Raw genomic sequence first — 14,693 nt, 5'->3', positions numbered from 1 at the left:
AGGCTCCATGAGGTGTCTGGGCTCACCGCATCCCAAAACGCAGAGCCCAGGCTGGGAGCCTGGTCTCTGGGAGGCATTTCTTTGAAGTTCTGGAGTGATTTCCTTGGGGCTGGGTGTGGTTTGGGCTGTCCTGGTGGTGTCAGCCCCTGGGCGAGGTGGGTGCCCTCCCTGGGTCGGGGCTTGCTGGGCCCCTGGCTGCTGTCCTGGGATCGTGCAGTGGAGTGAAGGACTCTGATTTCACTTCTGTTGAAAGACTTTGTACAGGTGATTTGAAATTGTATTTGTCGATGTCAGTTTATTACAGATTCAGTTAGCAGAAGATGGATCGTGGCATCGTTATTTTTTAAACCGTGTGTTACCGAACTTTTCCGAAGCGGGGAGGGGCCTGCTTTGAGTGCCACGCCCCAGCCCAGCCTCGGTGCCTGTCGTAACTGCGGCCAGTTCTGTCTGCCAGCACCCCTGCCTCTTCCCCGTGGGTTAAAGCAGACCCAGAGTTCTGCTCCTTCATTAGGAGGAATACCTCCACATCATTGTGACACTGGTTCTTACTAGCGTCTAACATCCAGTCGGGGTCAGATCCCCCCGGCTGCTTCGTGGGGCGTTTTTGCAATTGTTTTATTCAAATTAGCGTCCAGCCCAGGTTCACACATAGGTGTGGGCCATTAGTGATGGTTTCTGGACTTGCTTTTAAATTCTCATGAGAGACCTGGGCCCTCAGTCCCAGTGTTGGAGGGGACATGTCCCCGCTGTCCCTGGCAGTGGTGTGGGGAGGTGCCCCTCGCACCCCGGGAACACTCTTCCTGCAGGGCTGCTGTCTGGATGTGGAGGATGGCCGTGGAGGGCAGAGCCGGGTTCCAACCTGCGGTTCTGCCTCTGGGCCGCGGCCTGGGAAGGAAGCGTTGGGTTCTTGCTCTTGTGGTTTTGGTGGAAGCGCTCAGGAGGGACGGGCCCAGGTGGGTCCACAGCTCTGCGTTCAGGTGCCCCGCCTCTCCCACCCCATGTCCCTCAAGGGGGTCCGTGGGGAAGCTGCCGGGTTGGGGGCCCCACCCTAACAGCCGCTGTCTGTTCCTTCAGGAATGGGCACCACCGACCATGTCATCGTCCTTGCGGCCACCAACCGAGCTGACATTTTGGACAACGCTCTGCTGAGGCCAGGCCGACTGGACCGACACGTGTTCATCGACCTTCCCACACTGCAGGTCAGTGCGGCCTGGCTGGTCTGTCCGGGCCTCGGCTCCCTGCTCTTCTGTTTTTTTGTTTTTAATTTTATTTATTTATTTATTTATTTATTTATTTATATATTTTTGGCTGTGTTGGTTCCTCTTTGCTGCGCACGGGCTGTCTCTAGTTGCTGCGAGCGGGGGCTACTCTTCGTTGTGGTGCGCGGGCTTCTCATTGCAGTGGCTTCTCTTGTTGAGGAGCACAGGCTCTAGGTGCGTGGGCTTCAGTAGTTGTGACGCGCGGGCTTCAGTAGTTGTGGCACGCGGCCTCAGTAGTTGTGGCGCACAGGCTTAGTTGCTCTGCGGCATGTGGGATCTTCCCGGACCAGGGCTCGAACCTGTGTCCCCTGCGTTGGCAGGCGGATTCCTAACCACTGCGCCACCAGGGAAGCCCCTGTTCTCCTGGTTTTGATCCTTGCTGTTTTCCTCTTTATCCTGAAACGTCTAGGCCGAGTTCTGCGGCACGGCCTTTGCAGAGCCTCAGAACCGTGTGCTGCACGGCTTTGGAGCACGAGCTGCATGGCTGCCCTGACGGGGTGGAGGGTGCGAGCCCCAAGGACCTCTCGGCCCCTCTGGCCCCACTGCCTCAGGCCTCTGCTTGGCCGTCCACCTCCAGGGGGTTGGGCCTTCGTGGTGGCCCCTGAGGGAGCAGGAGCCTAGCGTGGCCGAGGACCCAGCAGGGGCAGGGAAGGGTCTGGAGGGTGAGCGTAGCAAGTGGCTGGTGGGTTAACGTTCCCGCAGAGACCGACGTGGGGGGCAGGGCTGGGCCCGGGAACACCCAGCCTGGTCCTGTCCTAGGTCGTGCCCTGCCACTGCTTCCGAAGGCCTGGATTCCCATCTTCCTGACGTGGGAAACGCTTTGTATCACACAGGATACAAAATAACCTTTGCTACCTGTGATGTGCGATGTGCTTTATCTTCTCTTGTTTCCTTTTTTCCTTCCGTTTTTGAAACGCCGCCTGCAGCTCTGAGTTGGTTTCTCAGAGTAGAAGCTGACCTCGCGGCCGGTGGCTCCTGCCTGCAGGGCAGGACAGCGGGCTCCCTAGTGTCAGCTGGCGGGAGCCTGCACCCGTGCCCTTTGACCCGTGTCCCCTGTCCCGTGTCCCGCAGGAAAGGAGGGAGATCTTTGAGCAGCACCTGGAGAGCCTGAAGCTGACGCGGGCCAGCAGCTTTTACTCCCAGCGGCTGGCGGAGCTGACGCCGGGCTTCAGCGGTAGGGGCACTGGTCTTTGTCTGGGGCTGGAGAGGGCGGAGGGGGCCTCCCCAGGGACCCTCCACCCCTGCTCTGGGGCCCACGGCCAGCACAGCCGGGGTGGGAGTGAGGTGTGCACGCCCCCCACCCCCCGCCCCGGCAGTCCTGGTGGTCCTGCCTTTGTTCCACTGCTCCCCACTGGGGGCTGCCCCGCAAGGCCGTGTCTCCTCCCGGGCCCCCAACTGCCCTCCCCCACGGTCTCCGTGTTGTCACAAATCGGGTTTCTTTTCTGTATGGCTCTCGTTTTACAGGGTAATGTAAGTAGAAACCCCTTTTATTGTGGTATAAATTTCTTCCCTTTGGACTTTCTTTAACGTCCTGAAGTAGAACCTCATGGGTGCCAGAGAGCCCTTCTCACCCCTCGACGTGTGTGCGGAACACTAGGTGGAAGGAACCAACGGGGGTCCAGAGAGGCGGCTGACCTCGGCCGCGCGGCCACTCGAGGGGGGTGGGGCGGCCCCCTCCTCCCGCCCCCCATCTCTCTGTGTCTGCTTGAGTGCCACCCCCGTGCCCACAGGCGCTGACATTGCCAACATCTGTAACGAGGCCGCCCTGCACGCTGCGCGGGAGGGGCACACGGCCGTGCACACGTCCAGCCTGGACTACGCCGTGGAGCGCGTCTTGGCCGGTGCGTGGACCCGCCCGCGGGTGGGGGCAGACCTAGACGCCACGCGACGCAATTATTGCCCAAGAGGGAAGACGGGTCAGGTGTTCCTGTTTTTACGTCAGGCCCTAACAGTGTGACTTACCCTCTTTAGTTTAAGATACTGTCCAAACAGAAATATAAAAGGGTGTCACAAGCTCACATGTGAGTGTCTTCGGCCCATCGGCCAATGTGCGGGGCCTGAGCGCCAGACAGGCCCCTGCCCACGTCGCCAGGGCTTGGCAGCTGCCCCCCGGGCGAGGAGGAGGCCTGCTCTGCGGGAGGCTCCGTGCTCTGTGTTGGGCGGGGGCTGGCGCCTGCAGCTGTGCTCACCTGCTGGGCTGCACGCAGGGTCCTTGGCCTTCTGTGAGGAGAGCAGGACGAGCTCCCGTAGCCCGGGGGCAGCACCAGAGGCCATCAGTGCGCCTCGTGCTTCCACAGGGTTTAGACCGAGTCGTTGAGGACGGCACCGAGGAGCAGGCCCCTCCCACAGATGGGCCCGCCACCCTCAGTTTGAGTTCAGACCTAGGACAGGTGCCTCTGCAGCCTGGGCACAAGCCAACGTCACTGTTTCGCACATAAATTACATTTTGTGTAAGCCATTTCTTTTACGTGGAAGGTGGTGCGCTTACAGCGAGAGTATCCGAGCAGGAAAGCCTAGAGGAAACCCGTCCGGAATCCTGCCTGGTGGGTGGTGCCTCTAGCGGGGTGCTCCTGAGCTGCAGCGGCCGCTCCTGGGCCCGGCTCTGGGGCGATCCGACGGCCACGGCCCGTGCGTCTCAGGACGTGTCCCCTCACAGCAGGCGCTGGGGGTGGTCCCGGTCGCGTGATTTACCAAGTACCCTGAACCTAGAGCTTGTTCAGGGTGCAGAGATGGAAACGTGCGGACGTGTGGACGGTTGGGGACAGCGGACAGGACCTCAGCAGTGACTTGAGGGGGATGAGTGTAAGGTTGCGCGGTAAGGGGTCAGCTACTCGGGCAGGAGGACCGGAGAGCGGGGGCTGCGGCTGCCCTGCCAGGTCGGGGGGCCGGCAGGAGACCCGAGCTCGTGCCGTCGGCCCCGCAGCCCCGTGAGGGCCTTGCCGGAGGGGCTGCTGTTGGCAGTGTTTACACAAGTGGGGCGAGTGAGGCCTCGCTTTGGCGCCACGAGCACGGGTCTGGCCGCGTATCCGGGGTGGCCGTGCGCCTGAGCTCACCTTCCCGGGCATTCTTTCAGGGGCCGCCAAGAAGAGCCAGGTGCTTTCCAAGGAAGAGCAGAAGGTGGTGGCGCTGCACGAGTCGGGCCACGCCCTGGTGGGCTGGCTGCTGGAGCACACGGAGGCCGTGGGGAAGGTGGGTGCGGCGGCCGGGGCCTGGCCCAGCCCGCTGTGGAAGGCCCACGCGCTTGTGCGTGGAGGGGGTGCGGGGCCACGCCCTGGTGGGCTGGCTGCTGGAGCGCACGGAGGCCGTGGGGAAGGTGGGTGCGGCGGCCCAGGCACAGGGCGGGGTGGCCGCGGTCGCCCGTGGAGCTGAGGATTGCCAGGGTTGCCGTCGGCTCCGGGATGTGCTGATTTCGTGACTCCTGAGTTTAGAAAGCAGTGAGTTAGTGCACGTCGTGTATTTGGCAGGCGTACCGTCGTAACGCCTCCTCAGCTGTGTGCTTTCAAGACCGGGGGTCCCTGAGTGGCCCCTGCGGACAGTGCCCATGTTTGGGGCGTGGGTGCCCCGTGTGGAGGGTTGTAACCGTGCCCTCCACGTGGGCCTGAGCCGGGGGCTGGGTCCCCCCGGCTGAGGAGGAGCTGCCTTGCTCCTTGTTCCGTGACCCCCGAAGACGGGGTGTGCGGCAGCTGCAGCCTGCGTGTGGTGTTTCCCGGGGGTGACGGCTACAGCAGCGCGTTGCTAGTTGGGCTTCGTCAGCCGCTGTCCTGCTGCTTAGGCCGGCCCCCGCTGTGTCCTGGGCAGAGGGCTGTGACGAAGACGGTGTGTGCAGGAGCCGCCGGCCGAGAAGACCCAGTGATCAAGATGAATGTTTTCATGCAGTATCTCGAAAAATTAACATGGGAAAGCCCATGGTGAAGTAAAAACCCTAATTTAAAATTTCCTGTTCTTAGGGTTTTCCATTCGACGACAGAGAGTCGTGCTGAGAAAGCCCCCTTGCCCCGTGCTCGGCACTCTGCCAGGCGAGGTGGGGACGTGTCCTCCTCGGAGCCTCAGGGTGGCCTCCTGCTGCCAGAACCCTGCCCCGGGGGCTCACCAGGCGCGGGCTGTGGGTGGGAGCACGGGCAGCGCAGGGCCCTCGGCGGGTCGTCCCGTCCTCGTCACCTTTCCTTCCCTCGCGGACGCGTGGTCATGTGCAGGGGCCTCACGCCCCGACAGTGTGGGAGCCCTTCCCCGTGATGCGGTTATAAACATGGGGACAGTCACATTTGCTCCCTGCTTTGAACCCTCTGATTGAAGACTGTCTTACTCCACCCCCCGATCTCTGAGGCCTACATCCTGCCCGCTAACTGGGGCCACCTCTGTTCCGCAGGTGTCCATCGCGCCGCGGACCAATGCAGCCCTGGGCTTCACTCAGATTCTCCCAAGAGACCAGCACCTCTTCACCAGGGAGCAGCTGTTTGAGCGGATGTGCATGGCCCTGGGCGGCCGCGCGTCCGAGTCCATCTCCTTCAACAGGGTCACTTCCGGTGAGGGGCTGGCGCCCACACGGCTTCCACACCCTTCAGCCATTCTGCGTGGGGGCGGGGGTGAACCCAATGGCGGGGTCTGAGTAGCAGGTGCAAATGCAGTTTTGAATTTCATTAAGTGTTTCTAAAAGACGAGCTGTGGTCAAAGGTTTGGAGCTAAGCCAGACTTTCTAGATGATCTAGTTGTTACAAAAGCTTTTCCCCACGTGCAGACTGTAAGCGGAGTCTCGCTGGGCCGTCAGGAGGTGGAGGAGGTTCCGGGAGACTCAGGGCCCGTGTTGTCAGCTGCCCCACGGACCTGGATGGCGCCAGGTCGCTGCCGGTGCCGTGAATCCAGAGATGCATCCCGAGGAGTTGTTTTTTAAACCAAAGAGCATTTTTTTAAGTTTTAAGGACAGGATACAGTTGTCCCCGGGTACCCACCTCTGCTCTCAGGGGCCGGCAGGGCCCCGGGTGCCCCGGCCTACACCTCCAGGAAGGAACCCCCTTTTCTGACCCCGCACTCCAGGGGCGCAGGACGACCTGAGGAAGGTCACGCGCATCGCCTACTCCATGGTGAAGCAGTTCGGGATGGCGCCCAGCATCGGGCCTATCTCCTTCCCCGAGGCCCAGGACGGCGTCCCAGGCATCGGACGGCGTCCCTTCAGCCAGGGCCTCCAGCAGATGATGGACCATGTGAGTCCTCCCTGGTCCCGAGCTGCGTGTGGGTGGGAGAGAGGTCTCTTGTGTGCTGGCTGCGTGCCCAGAGGAGTTGGGCGAGGGCCTGCTGGCGCCCGGTGGGACCGTAGATGACACAGGACTGTGAGGGACGTCAAATAAGTACATGTCTCCAGTGATGGAGCCAGCACCCGTGAGCCCTGCTCACGAGCTGCCCACGAGAGACGACCGCAGTGTCGCTGGCACGTAGGCACCCGTGGGTGTGGAGGACAGATGCGGGTCCGGGGCTCCAGGAGCTGGCGGGCTGTCTGCTGGGCAGGCCCCTGGAACAGGGCATTCCCGGGGCTGGGGTGGGGGCAGGAGGCCCTTGACAGCCTTGCTCTCCTGTTCATTGTAAGACACGAAAGGCCGTGTTCCTGAACCCGTGTTTCTTCTGTGTACCTTAGCGCCAGGGCCGGGCCGCAGGGGACGCCGGGCCGCAGGGGACCCCACGCGCGGTGGCCAGCCGCCCTGGCCCATCACAGACTCTTGTCTTCCCTTTGCAGGAAGCGAGGCTGCTGGTGGCCGCGGCCTACAGGCACACTGAGAAGGTGCTTCGGGACAACCTGGACAAGCTGCAGGCGGTGAGCCCCCGCCGCCCCCGGGCCCTGCGCACGCCTGTCCCGCCAGGAGCTGGGCCTGCCGTCACTGCCCTGCTGGCGCGGCCGCTCACCCCTCCCGTGCACAGGACTCCAGAAAACGACATAACCAGCGAGCCCCACCCAGCTCAACCGAACGTAGCGCCTTTCACACCTCGTTTAGCTTTGTGTCATTGAACCTCTCAGGCCAGTTCCCTCAGAGGAGACGGGGGGACATCGCCAACCCTCCTGGGCCCGTTACCCAGTTTCAGCCAGCAGTGGGGTCTGGTCCACGTTGTTTAGTCCCTTTCCAGCTCTTACGTCTCCTGGAACTTTTAAACTAAATTGTAAAGCTTAGCATAGTTTCAGGTGCCCATGGAAGCACCAGATACAGCACAGAGCCCTCTGCCCCCGGCTGGTCCCCTCGTGTTAACATCTCCCATCAGTGGGGCGCGTTTTCCACAACACAGTGACCAGCCGGCACGGACACGTGGCGTTAACCGCAGTCCACGCTTCAACCACCTCGCCTAGCGCCCACCCCGCCCTCCGGTCCGTCCTCACGTCCGTCAGGCCCTCCTGGCTGGGACGGCTCCCCCTCCTGTTGCTCATGGCAGTGCAGGAGGGCTGGTCTGGTGTGTGTGGAACGTCCCCCGGTTGGGCTCTGTCTGGTGTCCTCATCGCGAGCCTGGGCTGTTGGGTTTGGAGGCGACCGCAGAGGTGAAGCTTCCGTGGACCCGGAGCGGGGGCAGCTCTCTGTGGACGGGCCGCTGTTCCTTCAGCGTGACGTTGTGGGCGTCGTGTTGTGGGGTCCCGGGAGCCGTGCGGAACCCGCCGGGGCCGGCCCGCTGCTGTGCGGGGCTCCCATGTGCGCCGTCGGACGTGCCTGGGCTGAGCACCATACAGCTGGCCCCTGAGCGCCGCCTTCACAGCCGGCCCTCCCTGCCCGCAATTCTGCACCTGCGGGTCGTGGGTCTCGTAGTCCTGCAGTCACGTTCACTGAAGAAATCTGCGTAGGAGCGGACCCGCGCAGTTCAAGCCCGTGTTGTCCCAGGGCCAGCTGTCGGAGCAGCCAGCGTGGGAGCGATGGGAACCCCTCAGCAGCGGCCGTGGCGGCTCTTCGTGGGTCCCTCCCCTGGTCCCATCGAGGCGGTCCTGCACGCCAGCTCCACTGCCCACATGCTGACGCTCACACGTGTTTGTAAAAGAAATTGAAGTTGCCTAAAATAAACACGCTGGGAAGGGAAGTAGAAAACTTAATGAGGCTGGCAGCTGGCCTTGTCTTTAAGGTGTAGTCAGGGAGCGATTCTGTGCTCGGCCGCCCGCCTGCCCGGGCCGGCGGGTCTGGGGGCTGGGCCCTCCCTCCACCGCGCTCTGCTCTCAAAGGGCTCTTGTCCGGGCCCTCGTCAGTCGCTCACACTGCCCTCTTGTTCTTCCAGCTGGCGAACGCCCTGCTGGAAAAGGAAGTGATAAACTACGAGGACATCGAGGCCCTCATCGGCCCGCCCCCCCACGGGCCCAAGAAGAGGATTGCGCCGCAGAGGTGGAGCGACGCCCAGAGGGAGAAGCCGGAGGCGGGGGAGGCGGAGGCGGCCGGCAGCAGCCCCTGCAGGGGGAGGAGCCGTCCTGGCCCCGGTAGCTGGACCACCTTGCTGGCCGCTGGAGCCGGTCCCTCCTCTCAGCCCTCGCTGGTCTCAGCTCAAGGCCCCTGAGATCTATTTATTGACTTCCCTGTGCAGGACAAGTAAATGTCTCTGTAGAGACGCACGGTTTCATTCGTGTTTGTGGGTCGTTCTTGCCTGTGGGAGGGTCACCGGTGCGCACGGAGCGGCCCCGTCTCGTGGGGGCCCTGAACGGCCTCGTGGTGCGGGGCCTGGGCTGGGCTCCTCCGGCTCCTGTGACTTGGTCAGGATTCTCAGGGCTCTGCCGTGAAAGGGCCTCCAAGCCCCTCGTTGCCCATCCTCCGCGGGGCCCCGTCCTGGGCTCGCTCATCAGTGGGTCCCAGGGACAGGCACTGGGCCTGGAGGAGTAAAGCAGCGTCACCTGCCGCCGCGTGGACGGGCGCACACGAGGGGCTCTGGGGGACACCCGGTTGTGGATGGAGGCCTGTGTTTCCTGCGTGGTCAGCTCTGCCCCGAGGGCCGTCCTGGGTCACGGGTACTGTATTCACAGGGTGTGATGTCAGCTGCGAGGTGACCAGTTGGGACGACTCCCTCTTGTAGGACTCTGGGAGGGAGGGCGTGGGACAGACGGACGGGTTGCAGTCGGCCCCCGAGTCCCTGGCAGTGTGACCCACGTGGGGGCTCCCACCTGCTCCTCGTTGCTTCCACCTCCCCTGTGCATCGGCGCCCCGAGGAAGCTCACGGGGGCGGGGCAGCCCAAGAGATGCTTCGCCATCTGCCCCAGTTCCCCAGGTTCCTTCTCAAAGACTAGCCGAGGGTTCAGAGGGTGAGGCTGGCGTCTTCGCCGTGGGGCGGCCTCCTCTGTAATCTCACACGGATGTGGCCAAGCTCATCCCCTCGTGGTTTACCATTACAATGGCCCACGTCTGGTGACGCTTAGCCAGGAACAGGATGTAAGTGGCGTGAAGCGGGCTGCCCTGCTGTAGTGGAGGAAGGTGCAGCCCGGCTTCCCAGGGCTGCCCAGTGAGTGGGCTCACGGCCGCCCAGCAGGGAGGGCTGCGGGGACAGCGCTCCGCTCTACAGAAGTGAGTTGTCCTAGGTGACGTGACCTCCTGGGCCTCAGACACGGCACCCGGGGAGCGCACTGGGCACAGGGCCTGTGCACCTCTGCTGCCTCTCACGCCTCCCTTACAGGGCTCCTGGAGGTGAAGGGGGTTCTCCCAACAGCAGCTCGTGGTCCCCTGGAGCAGCCAGACTGCACTGGGCAACCTGCCCCTGCCCAGCAGAGCAGGTGTATCGTGGCCTGACGGTAGCTTCTGGGACTGTCTTCGTCCGAGTCAGGTGTGTGAGGGCTCCTCGCTGAGATACACATGTTCTTTAAGTAAATGTACATTTAATACAATCAGAGCCCCAGAAAACCAGTAAAGACTATTAGATGAATTAACTTATAGAGTTCTTACATCATAATACAAGTTGTTTTCCACTCTCGCCTATGCTCATATAAACATGGGTTTTTGTTACGCTTTTTAAAAGTTTTTTAAATTTTTTTGTTGAGGTACATCATATTAGTTTCAGGTGTACAACACAATGATTCCTATTTGTTTGTATTGTGCCATGATCACCACGGTTAGTCAGTTAACGTTGGTCACCACACATAGTTACGGAAGTTTTCTTGTGTGTGATGAGAACTTTTAAGATCCGCTCTCTTGGGGCTTCCCTGGTGGCGCAGTGGTTGAGGGTCCACCTGCCAACGCAGGGGACACGGATTCGGTCCCTGGTCTGGGAAGATCCCACATGCCGTGGAGCAGCTGGGCCCATGTGCCACAACTGCTGGGCCAGCGCTCCGGAGCCCATGAGCCACAACTGCTGACCACAAGTGCCACAACTGCTGAGGCCTGTGCGCCTGCAGCCCGTGCTCCGCAGCAGGAGAGGCCACTGCAATGAAAGGCCCTCGTACCGTGGCGAGGAGGGGCCACCGCTCGCCTCAGTTGGAGAGGGCCCGTGCGCAGCAGCGAGGACCCAACACAGCCAAAGATAGACAGATAAATTAATTAATTTTAAAAAAAAAAGATCCACTCTCCTAGCAACTTTCAGATATTTGTGATTATAATAACATACTTCCAGGTGGTCACTTACGTTAGGTGTCCCTCGTATTACAGGAATCTCTCAGCCTCTATCAGGTTTACGTGCCGGCTGCGACTTCGGTAAGTTGAGAGGCTGGATGGTTGAGTTCTGTGATGAAACACTGTAAAATTATCCTGTCCCTGCTGAGTTGTTCGGCTCCTGCTTTTCCTAATTCAACCAGCAGCCCATATTTATGACACTGTTAGCGTGCTAATTTTTGCAAAGTGCTCTAGGAACATGACTTGTGTGTGTGTCAAAACACAATAAAAACATGTTGCCGCTGTGAGATTAATTTTTTTTATTAACTAATTTTTTTTGGCTGTGCCCAGCAGCTTGTGGGATCTTAGTTCCCCCACCAGGGATTGAACCTGGGCCTCGGCAGTGAAAGCACACAGTCCTAACCGCTGGCACACCAGGGAATTCCCTGAGATTAATTTTTAAAATCAAGACTGTGTGTCAGGGACTTCCCTGGTGGTCCAATGGCTAAGACTGCGGTGCTCCCAATGCAGGGGGCCTGGGTTCGATCCCCGGTCAGGGAACTAGATCCCACATGCTGCAACTAAGAATTCGCATGCCACAAATAAAGATGCCACGTGCTGCAGCTAAGAGCTGGTGCTGTCAAATAAATGAATAAGTAAACACTGTGTGTTAAAGGGCTCCAGGAGCTAGTGTTGACTGTCTTTGGAGGGGGCCAGTCAGGTGTAGGTGTGGGGCAAGCAATTGGGGCACAATTACAAGGAAATTCTGGGAGGCTGTGCATACCCCACCCCTCTAGGGCGCTCCTCCAGGAACCCTGACCCCACTGAGTGCTGAGTCCAGGGGCATTAGCCAGTCCTTTCAGTGGCCCTTGGAGGCCCAAGCCCAGGACAAAAGCCCTTCGGCAGAGTTGTGCCGTGGAGTTCTGTGGCAAGGAGGCAGGGGCTGTCCCTCTAGCTGAAGACTTTTTTTTTTTTTTTTAATTTATTTTTGGCTCCGTTGGGTCTTCGTCGTTCGGTCCTCATTGCTGCGCGCGGGCTTTCTCTAGTTGCAGCGAGCCGGGGCTACTCTTCGTTGCGGTGCACAGGCTTTTCATTGCGGTGCCTTCTCTTGCTGCGGAGCACGGGCTCTAGGCTCGCAGGCTCAGTAGCTGTGGCTCGTGGGCTGTAGAGCGCAGGCTCAGTAGTTGTGGTGCACAGGGGATCTTCCCAGACCAGGGATCGAACCCGTGTCCCCTGCATTGGCAGGCGGATTCTTAACCACTGCACCACCAGAGAAGTCCCTAGCTGAAGAGTTTTAAAACCCTGAGCCAACAAGTCTGTGTGTCAAGAAGGACGCCTACATAACAGTTCACTTCTTTAATCTTCCCAGCTGGGAAACTGAGCTCTCAGCAGAATGTCACATGGGAACTTTTGGCCTTGCTATTCTGCATATTCCCCAAGGATGTAAGTATGGACTATTCAGGCGTCGAAAAACTGTGTGGCTGGGTTGCCGGGTTGTGTGCAGCAGACCGAGGTCCCTGAACTGCAGCTTCAACTTCTTACCACTAACTCCAGACTTCAAACCCTCCCTGGTACCCCGGGCAGCACCCTATGAGCAGTCGGAGCTGCATGAGTCTGTGGGTCTGAAAGGGGGAATGGGGACAGGAATGTGTTTGAGATTAGAAAATAGCAAGGTATCCTGGTCCATGGCGGGATTACTGAAAGGCGTCTGAGATAGACATGGGAGGTGTGGGCTAACGTTTGTGTCCGAGGAAGTACGTCCCAGGCCAAGGCAACCGTTTATTCAACAGACATCTCCTCCAGGGCCTCTCTGCTGCAGTTAGGCTGCCAGATGGAGTGTGGGTTCAGTTCCAATGGACAAAGTGATTTGCGAGGCAGATGATGACCCCTCGCTCTCCCCCCCACCCCTTCTCGCCTGCACTGCCTTCCCTTCCCTGTCACCTGGAAGCAGAGCTGTGTGACCTTGACTTACCATGCATGCACTGGGCACTGCGCTGTGTTCTGTGGCCTAACAGCAGCTCCTCCCATTTCACACCAATAACTTGCCCAAAGTCTCAAAACTAGTACAAAGATTTTATACTAGCTACTTTCCTGTGGGTCACTGACCTTCCAGTTTAGCTGTCTGTGTCTGTGAAAGGATGCAGAGATTTTTTTTTTTTAATTTTTATTTTTGGCTGCATTGGGTCTTCATTGCTGTGCGTGGGTTTTTCTTTAGTTGTGGCGAGCAGGGGCCATCTTCATTGCAGTGCGGGGGCTTCTCATTGCGGTAGCTTCTCTTGTTGCGGAGCACAGGCTCTAGGTGCATGGGCTTCAGTAGTTGTGGTGCACGGGCTTAGTTGCTCTGCGGCATGTGGGATCCTCCCAGACCAGGGCTCGAACCCGTGTCCCCTGCATTGGCAGGCGGATTCTTAGCCACTGCGCCACCAGGGAAGTCCCAATGCTAATTTCTTAGCTTTGCCAACCTTACCATTGCCACGTAGGATGTTAATATTAGAGGACTTGGGTAGACAATATAATGGAACTCTCTGTACTACTTCTTAAATTTATTTTTATTTTTTATTTTATTTTATTTTTTTTTTAATTTTCTTTTTGGCTGCGTTGGGTCTTCGTTGCTGCGTGTGGGCTTTCTCTAGTTGTGGCGAGCAGGGGCTACTCTTTGCAGTGGTGCACAGGCTTCTCATTGCGGTGGCTTCTCTTGTTGCGGAGCACGGGCTCTAGGCGTGAGGGCTTCAATAGTTGTGGCACTCGGGCTCAGTAGTTGTGGCTCACGGGCTCTAGAGCACAGGCTCAGTAGTTGTGGGGCACACGGGCTTAGTTGCTCCGTGGCATGTGGGATCTTCCCAGACCAGGGCTCGAACCCGTGTCCCCTGCATTGGCAGATGGATTCTTAACCACTGCGCCACCGGGGAAGTCCCTGTACTACTTTTGTAACTTTGCTGTATATCTAAAAGTATTCCAAAATAAAAGTTTATGACCCTAACTTCACAAACACCACTTCCGAGTTTACCGAGAAGTGCTTTCTTGCATTTGCTAACAACTGTCGGCCAAACAGGACTGATACCGCCCTTGCTTCAGAACTCAGCACGTACCTATTAGGTGGCAGGGCTCCAACCTTCCACACAGCCTTGGCACGTATGTGTTAAAAAACTCCTCTGCCCTTTCACATGTTCTGGTCTCCCCAACCATAACCCTGTAATTCCTCAATGACTCCCAACCTGATTTTTCTAATACCCGAGGGTGTCTCAACAGGGCAGAAAACTATCAGCATCAGTATCAGCTACCTGTTTACTCAGTGTAGGACACAGGCCACCAAATTTCTTATTTTGTGTCATGAAATTCATAAAACATTGATTAGGTTTCAGGGGAGGAAGCTTGGTGACTGGGGTGAGGGTGGGAAAGGAAAGGGGTTGCTGGGTGTCAAGGCTTACAGATGGCAGGATGTGTTGGCGTCGTCCCAGGCTGTCCCGGGAACAGGAGGCGCCAGAGCCCAGGTGGCCCGGCTACTTGGTGTTTTTACGACGCTCATCTGCGTGGGTGGCAGTGTGCACAGCGGAGCGCGGGACAGCCGCGATCCGCCATGCGGTTCTTAGTTCCACACTCGCTGCGGGGTACTTGCCACCAACGGCCCGACCGCAGACCTCCGTGCGACACGCGCAGGGCGCTCTGGAAGGCCCGCTCCTAAGTGTACGCTCCGCCCACAGGGAGGGCAAGCAGGATCCACGTGGTGGCCGGGGCCTCAGACCAGGACGCGGAGGGCGAGGCCTACCGTGGTGCACGAGCAGGCCGGCCGGCCCGGGCTTCGTGGGACCCAGCCCGTCCGTGGGGCCGGGGGCGCGGGCGTCGCGGGGGGCGCGGGGGAGCGGGGGCGCGGGACTCGCGTAGCACGGGAAACGCGGCGCCATGTCTGTTAGGGCAG

At 59.5% G+C, this 14,693-nt stretch overlaps 1 protein-coding gene across 1 annotated transcript in view; it reads left to right on the top strand.

Annotated features, from left to right (window-relative positions):
• SPG7 (SPG7 matrix AAA peptidase subunit, paraplegin) overlaps positions 1 to 8,825 on the top strand; it is a 30,052-nt gene extending 21,227 nt beyond the window's left edge. The window contains 9 exon segments of the mRNA XM_068527369.1: positions 1,075 to 1,199; positions 2,331 to 2,433; positions 2,990 to 3,100; positions 4,333 to 4,448; positions 5,626 to 5,782; positions 6,291 to 6,457; positions 6,985 to 7,062; positions 8,493 to 8,643; positions 8,646 to 8,825. Coding sequence (XP_068383470.1) covers positions 1,075 to 1,199; positions 2,331 to 2,433; positions 2,990 to 3,100; positions 4,333 to 4,448; positions 5,626 to 5,782; positions 6,291 to 6,457; positions 6,985 to 7,062; positions 8,493 to 8,643; positions 8,646 to 8,692 — 1,055 coding nt within the window. The 3' untranslated portion in view covers positions 8,693 to 8,825.
• The last annotated feature ends 5,868 nt before the right edge of the window (positions 8,826 to 14,693 follow it).

Source organism: Eschrichtius robustus, chromosome 19, assembly GCF_028021215.1.
Source record: "Eschrichtius robustus isolate mEscRob2 chromosome 19, mEscRob2.pri, whole genome shotgun sequence".
In the NCBI taxonomy this organism is placed as follows: domain Eukaryota; kingdom Metazoa; phylum Chordata; class Mammalia; order Artiodactyla; family Eschrichtiidae; genus Eschrichtius; species Eschrichtius robustus.
Note: the sequence above shows the minus strand (reverse complement) of the source record. Positions and strands in the feature narration are given on the sequence as shown.